Raw genomic sequence first — 13,050 nt, forward strand, 5'->3', positions numbered from 1 at the left:
GATGTTGATGGATATATATGAAAATAAAAATTTTATAACAAATATTTAAATGAAATAAATAAAGATTGGACTCTTTTTAAATAAATTAAAAATTAGGAATATTAGTATCATATCCATATTTGGCGCTGCGCTCATTCAGGAGTTCTTTGTGGGGGTAGGAGTAAAGCGTCAGACTATCGACATCTAGAATTTGTGATGTTTCCAGGTCGATCAAAGGTTTGGCTTGTTTTATCCTAGAGAAGGTCTTGTTGGTATTCTTGAAAAATCTCTAAAGGAGAAATGAAACTGTTCCATTACTACCAATCCAAAGAAATACAAACATTCTCTATTAGCAGCCTTCTAACGGTGTGGTTACTAGGAAAATGTCAATTCATCTTCATGTTGATATACCCATTAATATTTGAAAATGTTGATGAAAAATTGACTCATTGAAAACTCAATTTTAGAGTGCATTTGACTAGTGATATGAAAATAGAAATTTGAAAAGAAATGATGAAAGATAGTTGTATTCTTGGTATTTTCTAATATGTGTTTGATAGCTGATTTTAAAATTGAATCATAGTAACCAACAAAATATTTAGTTCAATATTAACTAATTTATTCATTATAAATTTTGTAGAATTATTATTTTACAAATTATATTTTATATGTTTTAATTTTAACAATAAATAAATAAAATAAAATAATTTTGTAACATGAGATAGTATATTTATCAAAGTCTTTATAATTTTTAATATAATCTCCATTTTAAAGTTTCAAATTCAAAAATCTACAAACACTACAAACGTAAAAAAAAAAATGTTGTTTTCAGAATTTTTAACCATACAATTGAAAAATAGCATTTAAAATTAAATTTACTATACAAATATCCATTTAATTTATTTGGTTTAGTAAATCTAAAAAGAAGGAAAAAAAAAGAAAAGAAAAGAAGAAAGCATACCTTATAATGATAATGTTCAGGTAAGCCCATTTATATGGTTTTATAGGCCCATTGGTGGTCTGGCCCATGTGACTCAACTAACCCATTTATAATCAATCTTGTTTTATGGGCTTTTTTCTTTTTCCTTGGAAGAACCAACTGAAAATTGAAAAAAAAGATTTCTCTCTGTTTTTTTTTTTACATGATCTTTTGCCTTATAATACGTTTTACAGAAAAATAACTTTATATGTATGATTAATATTTTTATCCATAATAAAATATATTTAGCATCCACGTAGACATAGAAATACACTTGAAATAATCTAATTCATCTCGTCCATCTTATTTCTAGGTTTGATCTGTTGAGTCGTATACCTAAATTCTCTATATTTCTCGTAGCTTTTTATGCATTATGTTCTACGTATTCACTTGCTTATTTTTATAGATATATATCCTCTAGAATTTGTAAAAAATAAAACACTTCTGGTCATTGTAATTTTATTGAAGTAACAATTTAGTCCATAAACTTTAGCCTATAACGATTTAGTCCATGTATTATCAAATTGGTAACTATTTAGTCCAAGAACTTTAGTATGTAAGAATTTAGTCTCTATAGCTTAAAGTTTATAACGATTTAATCCCCATCGTATTTTTTTGTTGTTGTCGTTAAGTTTCTTATATATATAGGTTACAAAACGGTCGTAAATTTTAAACTACAATGACTAAATTGTTACATACTAAAATTTAGATACTAAATTGTTGCCAATTTGAAAATACAGATCATGCTAAATCGTTACAAACTAAAGTTCAAGGATTAAGTCATTACTTTAACAAAAGTACCATTACCAATTTTTTTTTTTTTAAACATTTAACTTAATTAGTCAAATGTTTAAGTAGAATAATGAGACAACACCTATGGATTTAAATCTCAAATCTGATAATGCGAACTTTGAATAACTCTCAACGTTTAAGGCATATTTATATTCTAGAAAAATAAAACCAAGCACAAAAATGCCTTAAAAGATACCAAGACACACCACAAAAAAACAATGATACTGGTTTTTTCCTTTTTGATATCCGTGACTGTTCGGGCTAGTTGACGCACACTTCGACGAATGTCACAGGACAACCGCCTGACCCTACAACATTCGGTGCTGGAAAACACATAGGAATTACTAGTTGCTAAGGTATAGGTGGCCATCATGGGGATTTGAACGATACTGATGGATATAAAATTAAGTTAAATTACAAATTTCGTCCCTATAATTTGGACATTATGTCTATTCTATCCTTAAACTTTAAAAAAATTTATATACCTTCATAGATTTTAAACTACACTCTATCTAATTTAGTCATGGTTGTTATCATTAGTTAACAAACTCTATGAGATGGTAATCCACTCTATATATAATATTTGGATAAGATGATGTAATCTAACAACCAAATAAATTAGATTAGATTTGAGACATGCTGTTAGATTGACTCTATTAAAATTAGAGACCTAATCGTCAAAGCGAGCCTAGTTCAGGATAATTGGTATATACATCTGGTTTGTGAGTTCGATCCCCCACCCACATGTTGTACTTAAAAAAAATTTGAGACCTAACCAATTTTTTTCCTTTTTTTTATTTAAATTTTATAGAGACTAAATAAATACGATGCTAACTCAACTTCAAATCAAAATAATTTGATTCAAACTGAATTACAAGACAAGAATTGAACTTTGTCCATAATCATTTGATAATGTAGCTTATTGTTTAATACAAAATCCTTCTGATTTGGTACATATAATGCACCATACAAACTCATATATATTTTATTGTGTATGAAAAAAGGGTTGGCTGGTAATATGGTTTGAACAAAATGATTATATATTGCTGCCCTAAACTTTCTCTCTCTTGCCCCTTCTTTTACATTCCACAACATTTATTATATATAAAAGGGAGGGAAACATCTATTTTTAGCAAAGTTAGCTGCAAAAAGCATCTCTATTTTCTTCTTTTTCTATGTCGGCTATGGTTGGTTCTCTCTCAACCAAGGACGTTAAGTTCAATCCTCGAGATGAAGAGATCGATAGGACGATGAACGAACGAGAAGGAGAAGAAGAGATCGTCGAGGAAGACGAAGATGACAAACTTAAGCCAGAGAGAGAAATGGATCTCGGTCCTCAATTCTCTCTCAAGGAACAACTCGAGAAAGATAAGGTAGTTTCACACGAGAGTGAGTTTGAGAGAATTTTTGAAAAAATAGAAAGGTGCTCCCTTGGAAAAAAAATGTTTTTTTCTTTTTAATTTTAATAGTATTGTATAGTATAAAAATAAGTTTAATATTTTTTTAAATAGGGAAAAAAGAATTATTTTTAAAAGTCATCCCAAATTTACTCTTTTGATTTTCTTTCCACAGGATGATGAAAGCTTGAGGAAATGGAAGGAACAATTGTTGGGTAGTGTTGATCTCTCTGCCATTGGAGGTTAAAATAATATGAACTATCTTTTTTTCTATCTTGATTTTGGATTTTTGAGTTTCCTTCGTTTTAAGTGATTACAATAAATTTAATCTTTTATAAATTAGTGACACTGGCCAGAATAATATCAAGATTTTGATACCATATTAAATCACCAATCAACCCTAACTTAAATTGATGAATGAGTTACGAAAAGTTTAATCTTTTTATAGATATTATACAAGCAATGTTATCATTGATTTGTTTTCCGTTTTTAATTTTTTAGTTTTTAGAAAAAATAAAATAAAATGTACGTGTGATCTCTCTAATCCTTTATTAAACAACATTTGCATATATTTTCTAAACACATGAAACGAAAAACGAAAACGTAACGAAACGACCAGTAAGAGTCCGTTTAATAATAATTTGTTTGGTGAAGCAGAAAGCAAAGAAGCAGAAGTGAAGGTGCTGAGGCTAACAATCAAATGTGCAGGGCGGCCAGATCTTGTGCTGCCATTGCCATTTACCAAAACCTCCAAGAGCAGCAGCCTCTTTGCCCTCAAGGAAGGCTCCCGGTACCGTCTCCGGTTCAGTTTCACCGTCACCGAGAACATTGTTTCGGGTCTTAAGTACACGAACACCGTCTGGAAGACCGGTGTAAGAGGTTTGTTTTCAAACTCAAAAGCTTTTTAACAGCATCATCTGAATTTATTCTTGTCTGATGGGTATCATTTTATTTGGCAGTGGATCATACCAAGAAAATGCTGGGAACTTTCAGTCCCCAAAAAGAACCTTATGTTATTGAAATGGAGGAAGAAACTACGCCCTCTGGCATGCTTGCCAGAGGGTCGTACTCCGCCAGAACAAAGGTCAAAACCTAAACTTCGACTCTAGTATTTTTTTCAGGATAACATATAGGATAGAGATTCGAAAGTTTCACGATTTTTTTATTAGAAATAGATATCTTAATCCGTTGAACTATGTTTAAATTAGTTGATTCTAGTATTTTTTAGTGGTTAAAGATATTTTTGAAATTTTTATAATTAACTTCTCATTTTCAAAACCCTATCACTTTTGGAATCTGATTAAAATTTCAAAAAGCATTTTTCAGGGGTAAGAAAAAGTAAACATTAGTACAGATGTTATAATATTAATTTCCAAAAATAAAAAATGAAAAACGAAACCATTATCGAAAATAGGGCTACGATTTTTATTTCAGCGAATAGTTTATGGAAAAAGAAATGTTGTATTAAGGGTCAAGGTTTGAAATATTGATATTGATGGAAAATTCAAAATCTCGATTTTTTTTGAAAATGTTAAGAAAAGTATAGATAAAATATTGATAAAAATAAAAAATTCATCGATAAACATTTCATTCTTTTTAAACTAAGTTAAAAATAATTATGAAGATTAATATTAAGTCTATATATTAATTTATGGATTCTTTTAAAATATTTGTCAATTTTTCTTTTGTAATACTATAGAAATATAGATTCACCACTCATGTCAATGTTAAACTTATCAACATGTAAAAATGCGAATTAAAATATTGACATGTCTGATGAAAATTTAAAATCAAAATCTTTATTTATTTATTTTTGGTTACGCAGTTTGTGGATGATGATGGAAAATGCTATTTGGATGTGAGTTACCACTTTGAAATCCAAAAGAAGTGGCCAACACCCTCCTCTTGAGATTATATTATTGTGTTCTTCAAATTGGTTGGTTTTGATAGTGCTCTTCTCATCTGATTATTCTCTTACTTTTTGCTCAAAATGGGATTGTGATTTGTGTATCAGTTCTTCATTCAAAATATACAATTCTTGTCCTAATATATTTGTGTTACTATATATATATATATTTTTTTTTTTTCTTTTTTCGATTTTGAGTTTATTTTATCTAACTAGCTAGTTTATTACCTTACATCAATGTTCCTTGAATCAAATGAGCCCTTAAAAAAGGTAGAAATATTTTAACTGTTTAAGTAAATTAATATACATGCTTTATCTTTTTTAAATACTCTATACCTAAAACAATGAAAAAGAAGTCCAATGGACCTGGTCTACCGATTTTACTATCACTTCCACATATAAAGCTAGATATAAAACGCATCTAATATGATCAAACGAATCAATACCCACCAAATTAATCTCGTAAATCCTTGTAGAAAAAGAAAATTTATTTAGTAAACATAGGAGTGAGGATTCGAATCTATGTTTTAACTAGTGGGCAAGGTTTAGGTTGGAAAAAAACATTTGAGAGTTTTTTTTTTTTTTTTTTTTGAGAAAATAGTTGAGAGTATTGATTTCTCATATTCATTTTTAGAGTTTAATTGGATAAAATTGAAAATTCAACACTAAAATTAATTACGTTAGTATACAAGTTTACTTGTAGTTTTAGAAGTTTTAACTTAGTTCTTATGATTTTGTCAAATCTTACAAATCGTTTCTAAACTATGTTTTACCTACCAAAAAACTTACTCAGTTTGACCTAGCCCTAAACCCTCGCCAATACAATCAAACAATGAGAAAATATTAGCTCATTGTCACATAAATAAAAAAATGTGTCGCATATTTAATACAATAACAATATGAATGATTTGTTAAGGTATATATGAGAGTGGCTAATTAAACCAAGCATGTAGACGAGTTAAATGACCAAATTGAAACTAAGCCCAAATTATAAAGACCGAATTGAAATTTTTAAAATCATTGGGGACCAAATTTGAAACTAGTTTACTGCAGGAGTACTGCCTGATCATTTCTACAAACTTAAAGTCCCAATTCGTATTCTTTTTATATTATGCGTTTAGTAAAAATTTCCTCTAGTGGTGTTTATTGATTCACATGAGATTCCATGTGAGTTTTTAAATTCAAATCACATTTGAAATTCTTATTTTATTATTCTATATCCTAATGACATTACTTCCAAAACACTATGTTTGAAAACTTTGGTAAAAGAGAGAACTCAAAAACCAAATTTGATAAAATGTTCAAAGCATTTGGTGGTTAAGTAAACAACCTTCCTTTAGCTCCTTTTTGATATTTCCTTTTTAAAGTTTAGAAGAATACTTAGAAGGTCTACCCATCTAAAAAGTTTGACACCTTTGGAAAAAAAAACTTTTTTTTCTACATTTCTCCCTCCTATTTATCAAAAATTTAATGGTGGCCAGTAAAATATGAGTGTTGACCGTTATTCTTAAGTTTATTCTCTTATTATGTCAATCTTGCAAACTAGAAAACGTAACATTATGACGAAGGTAGAGATTGAAACCATTAAATGGTCTCTATTCTTTTTGTGTTCGAGTACAACATGTAAAGGTGTGGATTCGAACCCACGACTTTTTGGTCGGAGATAAATGTCTTAACCAGTTGAGCTATACTCAGATTGATGTTAAACATTATCTCTAAGAAGACGTTATAAGAGGTTTAGCATTCCCATTTGGTTAGTTGTTGAATTAAATGATTGTGTGTTTGTTAAAAGATTAATAATTAAAGAGAGGTTGATATATGGGGCAGGCCCTCCCAACAAGTGTTGATTTCTCTTGTTTTTGCTTAATTCCTACTCTAAACCAAAATCAAATCTTATGATCATTTTTTTTCCATTGATTTGGTGGGTTTTGATCATTATTATCTTTGGTGGTGTGTGCTTCTTTTCTTAATCCCAATTGGTTTTGGTTTGGAAACATTTCTAGTTTGTCCATCATCCTCACATTAGTTATATGTCATATAAGTGCTCTTAAATGATCAAAAGAATTAATAGAGGTCAAATTTTGATGTTAAAAGTGAGATTTATTTAGAGCAATATGATCTTTCCTACCGACACAAATTTTAGTTTTTGTTCGTGGGGTACGATTTAATTTAATGGGGCACATTCACACTTTATATTAAGAAGTATATCATACCCAACGATGATGAGAAATCTTAGGATCAACACTGCATTAATTTATTGTATTAGTGAGAGTTATCCAATCTAAGTTTTGAGATTATGTGTAGTTAATAAAGACCATTTTTCCCTTGTTTGTGGTAGAAAATTTTCTACTAAAAAATAATATTCAGCTAATGGATTAAGCTTGGTTTGTTCCTCTTCCAAAAAAACGGAAAGATTAGATGTTTTTATGATCTATAAATATTCAAAAGGACTAAAGATTAATATTTATAAACCCCAATCTATGATAGGAAATTCAAAACTTCATCAAAGTTTACGAGTCTACTAAATGGGAACATCATTTAGTGAATCAAACAAAGTCCCACCAAAATCATATAATTTCCCCCTTTCATGTGAGGCAGGGTATGCTACATGGACTTATGAGTTATGTGGGTCATATTTCGTGACGTTTTTTTAACCGTCACAAAATCTAAAACCGTTACAGTTTCTCTTTATTTGTGATGTTTATTAAACATCATAAATTTTTTTTTTCTTGATGTTTTTTAATTGTCACGAAATCTTTTTTGTGACACTTCATAACCGTCAAGAAAGTCTCATTTTTTCGTGACGTTTTTTAACCATCATGAAATGCATTTTTTGCAACGTTATTCTTTCGTGATGGGGAATAGGTGACGTCGTAAAAAACACCATAAAAGTTTTAACATCATGAGACGTCGAATTTATACTAGTATTTCTTTTATATATATATATATATTAGTTCTAGATGTTTCATTAATGATAGCCCACAAATCATTAATGTTCCAACTTGTGTCAATGAACCTAGTTTAGAAGATCAACACTCTTGGAGTTCCATTGATTGGAGTAGCACTCCATCTACAACTTTTGATGAGCTACCATATAGGTCATCACTATTGAGTCTGTGATATTAGTAGCGACCATGTAACCATAACGGTCTTTTGGTGTGGCCTTTTGGTCCTTTGCCAAAAACAAACCTTTGGTGATGGAGAAACCCCTTGACTAAGCCAATAAATTCCTCATGTTGGAAGAAGAGAAGCAAATGGAGATCTTAAAATTGATCATCATAAAACAATTAGAACCCAACAATGGAAAGAAGATGCAGCCTGACTACTAGGTGAAGGTTGTGAAGTAGGCTGCTCGGACATGATCTAACACGATCCCACATTCCAGAAAGAACCAGATAGTGGAAAACCTTTGTCGAGTAATGGGAAGCAAGCTAGTCCCTAAAAAATTCCCACCCTTTCTTACTAATCATAAGAAAGGGACTCGAAATCTCCTGGACGTATTTACATTGCACGGTGATAGAAATCCATACTTCGTAATTGAACATGGTTCCTCGACTTCTTCCTCACAACTCTTTGAGCATGAATAATATTTCAAAATGTCTTAAGTGCATGGATGACAAACATAATGTTGAAGGTTCAAGGACTTATGCTTACCTTGATCTAAGTGGCACAATTGCACTAAAAACCTAAGTGTCATTGGCTAAGTTCGAGGATGATTTTAGTTATGCTTATGAGTTTGACCCATATAAAAAGATCGCAGATCATATCTCATAAATTTCTAAAACATTTACAACATACTACAGAAAGTGGATAAACCAAAATACCCTTACATAAGAAATGGGAGGTTTTACAAGTGAAGGATTTCCAAAATAGTAATGGCAAATTAGATGTTGGATATGTAAGAGAGCTTACTTGGCCTCAACTAGTATATTTAGAGTTCAGATATCCATCTCATGCCTATAAAAAAAATTTAATAGGTGTTAAATAACTAATATTGATTTATTTTCATATTATGGCAAAATAGTTCATTGAAATAACATACCTTGTTACAGAGCTACTAAGTAATAGAAAAACAATAAGATTACCCTAAGGCTTTACTAAGAAATTGTGATATAGCAGCAACTGTAGTTAGTTACAACTTACAAGGTACCTCCACTTTATAGCCAGACCTCAAAAGAATGACATTTTCTTTTCGGATGTTCTGTCTTGAGATAGTATAGCCAGACTTCAAAAGAATGACATTTTCTTTTCGGATTTCTGTCTTGAGATAGTAACAGCAGACTGATTTATCTCATGTCTCTGGCTCCAAGCAGACCATTAGAACCACAGAAGGTTCTATAATGGTTGCGGGCGTGTCTGGACTATATAAATATCGTCACCAATGACACAGCCTTCGACATCCTGTGGGCAGCCAAACTTGCGTTCTAAGAAGAAGCCAACAGCACAAAGACGTTGACCAATCTGCTCACGAAATTTCGGGTCGGTAGACAATGATTTTTTGCTGTAATCTACAGTCAGACGTGCCACTTCGCCATCGGCAGGACCAGCAGCAAGAACTCTTAGTTCTTCACTGAAGTTTGCAAAGGCCAGTGTTTGAACTAGACCATCGAACTTCCCGGATGAAAGACGCCAGGGTGTGCCACGGGTGCCAGAAGCCAGAGTTTCACCTAGTCCGCAGGCAATCTCAGCCTCAACAGACTTGACATTTTGATCAGTCGGACTGTACGTGTGTAGGACAAATGATAAGTCGGGTGAAAGCATTTCTTGCACCAGGACTGCCATTAAAGCATCCTTCTGAGGTACCCCAGCTGCTCGTCGGCTGAGAACTGCTCTTCGAGTGTACAATGACGCCCATACTTTGCCAATGGCACCACCAAAAACAATTGGATTTTTTAAACTCACATTTGGAATTGACTCGTAAAGTCCTGCAGCTGACATGCCAGCCAAATCCTCGACGTTTGCACTTGAACGGACAATTAAACGTGAGTCTTCAGGAAATATTCTCCCAACATCATCAATTAAGTCTTGTGTCAATTGCAGAGAGGACACCAACTCCTGGAGTTGATTGCAGAGTTCATCCAGTTCCACTCCTACTTTTGCTGTTTCTATTTGTTCCAAAATAGATTTGAATGTTTCCATGGAATTACTTTGAGCTAAAGCCGACTCCATAGAACCAAACGGAATCACTGCACCTGCAGGTACCCGAAAAGCAGCAGGAATCTGTAGATTGCTAAAATCTGGCAACAAAATATATTCATCAATTTCAGGTAGCATGTATTACAACAATGTGCATTAATGGGAGCATACTGGTAATTGTAATATGTTCGAGCATAATTTGAGTATGAGCGTTCGTTAAATGCATCACATCAGAACAAAGCAGTTCCCAAGTCCCTAACCGAATGACAAAAATAACATTTAATACAAATATTTTGGAACCATTTTCCCATTCTCTCCATTCTATTCTTTTATATTTTAGTTCGAAATGAATTTTGGCCCTGCTCATCTAAAATCATAAATTTACATAGAATAGTTGCCTGTTCATTAAAATCATGATTATTTTCTTGCTAGACATTTGATGCAAAATGAGGAGCCTTCGCTAATAATAAAATCTTCAATCACGATTCGGAATCGACGATTCCTAAACAGAACAAGAAACCATAGATAATATAAATTGGAAAAAGGAAACAATAGAGGAATCAAGGGCATTGCAGTTTCATCGCGACATTAGTAACTGCTCGATTTATTAATATTTGTGTAAATATTAGGTGTCAATATTAGTTGTCAATATTTAGTCTTTATTGTTGATATTCAGTCTTTATGGTGTTTATTACTTTCCTTGTTTGTAGTAGGTCATTCTCCTATATAAGAAGACCTAAGTTACATGTTTGAATTAAGGAGTATATTTTTTACTCTCTCAAATTAACATGATATCAGAGCTCAGGAAGTAAACCCTAACTCTCAAAACCCTAGCCATCATCAAAAATACGAAACCCTAATTTCAAAACCCTAGCCGTCAATCAAAACCCTAGCTGTCAATCAAAACCCTAGCCGGCATCCATTCCTCCTTCCGATAAGTCTACCTCCGACGAACTGCCCACGAGAACGCAGCTGTTGCCGTCGATCCGTCGTCCTCACCGTCGATCTGCACCGGTGACATCCGCACAGATCCGCCGCTACTCCCATCCGCGACGCAACCTGTCGTTCGCCGGTCTCCGTCATCCGCACAGATCCACCGCGGCGTGACCCCTCATCAATCGACCTCCGCGTTCCTTCGTTTGGTATTCGTGATCGCCCATCTCTGCCTGTCGCACATCCTCGCCGTCTTCGATCCGCCAGCACTCTTGTCGGTCACCATCTTCTGCTCACAGTCGACCTCTTCTGCTCGCAGATCTCACCGCCGCCTCTGTAATGACCATCAATCCTGTCCGTCGGAGATTTTCTAAGTATTGTTCAGGGCTTTGGTTCAAATCGGTTTGGGTTGGTTCATCTGCCGTAACTTATTCTGACTTGGTTCAACTCTCCTGGTTATGGTTATCTCATTTCTAATATCAATTTGTGGCCTGATTTGATTTGGTTAATTACTATCTGGTGGTGTGATTCTGTTGTCAGTTTTTGTTCAGGCAAAGTTGTTCAGGACAAGTTGTTTATTTAAAATGGTCCAAATCTCAACTGATAATGGTAGAGAAATGTTTGGTGATAATCGTGGTGACTCAAGTATAGAGCAAATTCATCAAATCCTGAAATTGCTATCCTCCAATTTACCGTCTAATAACTCATGTGTATCCTTGACACAAACAGGTATTTATTCTAAGGTTTTCTCGTGTAATAACTCATCTCCATGGATTATAGATTCTGGAGCTTCTGATCATATGACAAGTTCTTCTAATCTCTTTGAATCATACCTTCCTTCATATTCCAATGAAAAAGTTAGAATTGCAAATGGTAGTTTTTCTTCTGTTGCAGGCAAAGGAACCATTAAATTGACTGAGCCCATTTCGTTACAGTCTGTCCTTCATGTTCCACAATTAGCATGTAATCTTATATCTGTCAACCACCTTTCTAAAGATTCTAACTGTCGTGTTATTTTCTTTGAATCCCATTGTATTTTTCAGGATCAGAACTCGGAGAGGATAATTGGCCGCGGTAGGATGATTGATGGTCTCTACTACTTTGATGAAACAGGGTCTTAGTAGTATTAGTTCTCTTCCTGTTAGGGAACAAATTATGCTTTGGCATCGTAGACTAGGACATCCCAGTTTTTTCTATTTAAAATATCTGTTTCCAAAGTTATTTAAGGGAATTGATTGTTCATCTTTTAATTGTGAAAGTTGTTTTTTAGCAAAAAATCATCGCTCCACATATTTTCCAAAACCTTATAAAGCTTCCAAACCATTTTACTTAATTAACAGTGATGTTTGGGGTCCTTCTAAAATCAGTACTCATAGTGGAAGAAGATGGTTTATTACTTTCATTGACGATCATACTCGCCTGTCTTGGGTTTATTTAATGTCAAAAAAATCTGAGGTGAAAGACATTTTCAAAAACTTTTATGAGATGATTGAAACTCAATTTCAAACAAAAATTTGTATTTTACATTCTAATAATGGAACTGAGTATTTTAATAAGTTTTTGGGAAATTTTTTAAAAGAAAAAGGTATGGTTCATCAGTCTACTTGTCGGGATACTCCTCAACAAAATGGGATTGCTGAAAGAAAAAATAGGCATTTACTTGAAGTAGCACGTGCTATAATGTTTTCTATGCATGTTCCAAAATATTTATGGGGGGAAGCGATTCTCACAGCGACCTACCTAATAAATAGGATGCCTACTAAAGTTTTAAATTTCAAAACTCCCATTGAGTCATTTAAAAATATTTTTTCAACATCCCGCATATATTATGATCTACCTCTCAAAGTTTTTTGCTGTACTACTTACGTTCACACACCTAGTCATTTCAGGTCGAAACTTGACCCTTGCGCTATTAAATGTGTTTTCTT

General features: G+C 32.8%; 2 protein-coding genes across 4 annotated transcripts in view; one reads left to right on the top strand and one right to left on the bottom strand.

Annotated features, from left to right (window-relative positions):
- Positions 1-2,874: 2,874 nt before the first annotated feature.
- Positions 2,875-5,236, top strand: LOC111014694 (rho GDP-dissociation inhibitor 1). Its single transcript, XM_022289497.2, has 5 exons — positions 2,875-3,123; positions 3,323-3,389; positions 3,805-4,026; positions 4,107-4,231; positions 4,973-5,236. Exons 1-5 carry the CDS (start codon positions 2,926-2,928, stop codon positions 5,054-5,056), a joined length of 696 nt encoding a protein of 231 aa, XP_022145189.1. The 5' UTR covers positions 2,875-2,925; the 3' UTR covers positions 5,057-5,236.
- A 3,561-nt stretch (positions 5,237-8,797) lies between these two features.
- The window catches only part of PWD (chloroplastidic phosphoglucan, water dikinase (ATGWD3)), a 39,217-nt gene continuing 34,964 nt past the window's right edge, over positions 8,798-13,050 (bottom strand). Inside the window, exons 19-20 of one of the 3 annotated variants that reach the window (XR_002601924.2) lie at positions 9,197-10,290; positions 8,798-9,010 (exon numbers count right to left, since the gene is read on the bottom strand). Coding sequence is in view for 2 of the 3 variants with exons in the window: in XM_022289467.2 (XP_022145159.1) it covers positions 9,389-10,290 (902 nt within the window). In the remaining variant the exon portion in view is untranslated. Of the gene's footprint in view, positions 9,011-9,031; positions 10,291-13,050 lie in introns of those variants that run through there. The other 2 variants (XM_022289467.2, XM_088124077.1) reach the window with 2 other exon arrangements.

Source organism: Momordica charantia, assembly GCF_013281855.1.
Source record: "Momordica charantia cultivar OHB3-1 chromosome 5 unlocalized genomic scaffold, Mcharantia_2.0 BLBB01000005.1, whole genome shotgun sequence".
NCBI lineage: Eukaryota > Viridiplantae > Streptophyta > Magnoliopsida > Cucurbitales > Cucurbitaceae > Momordica > Momordica charantia.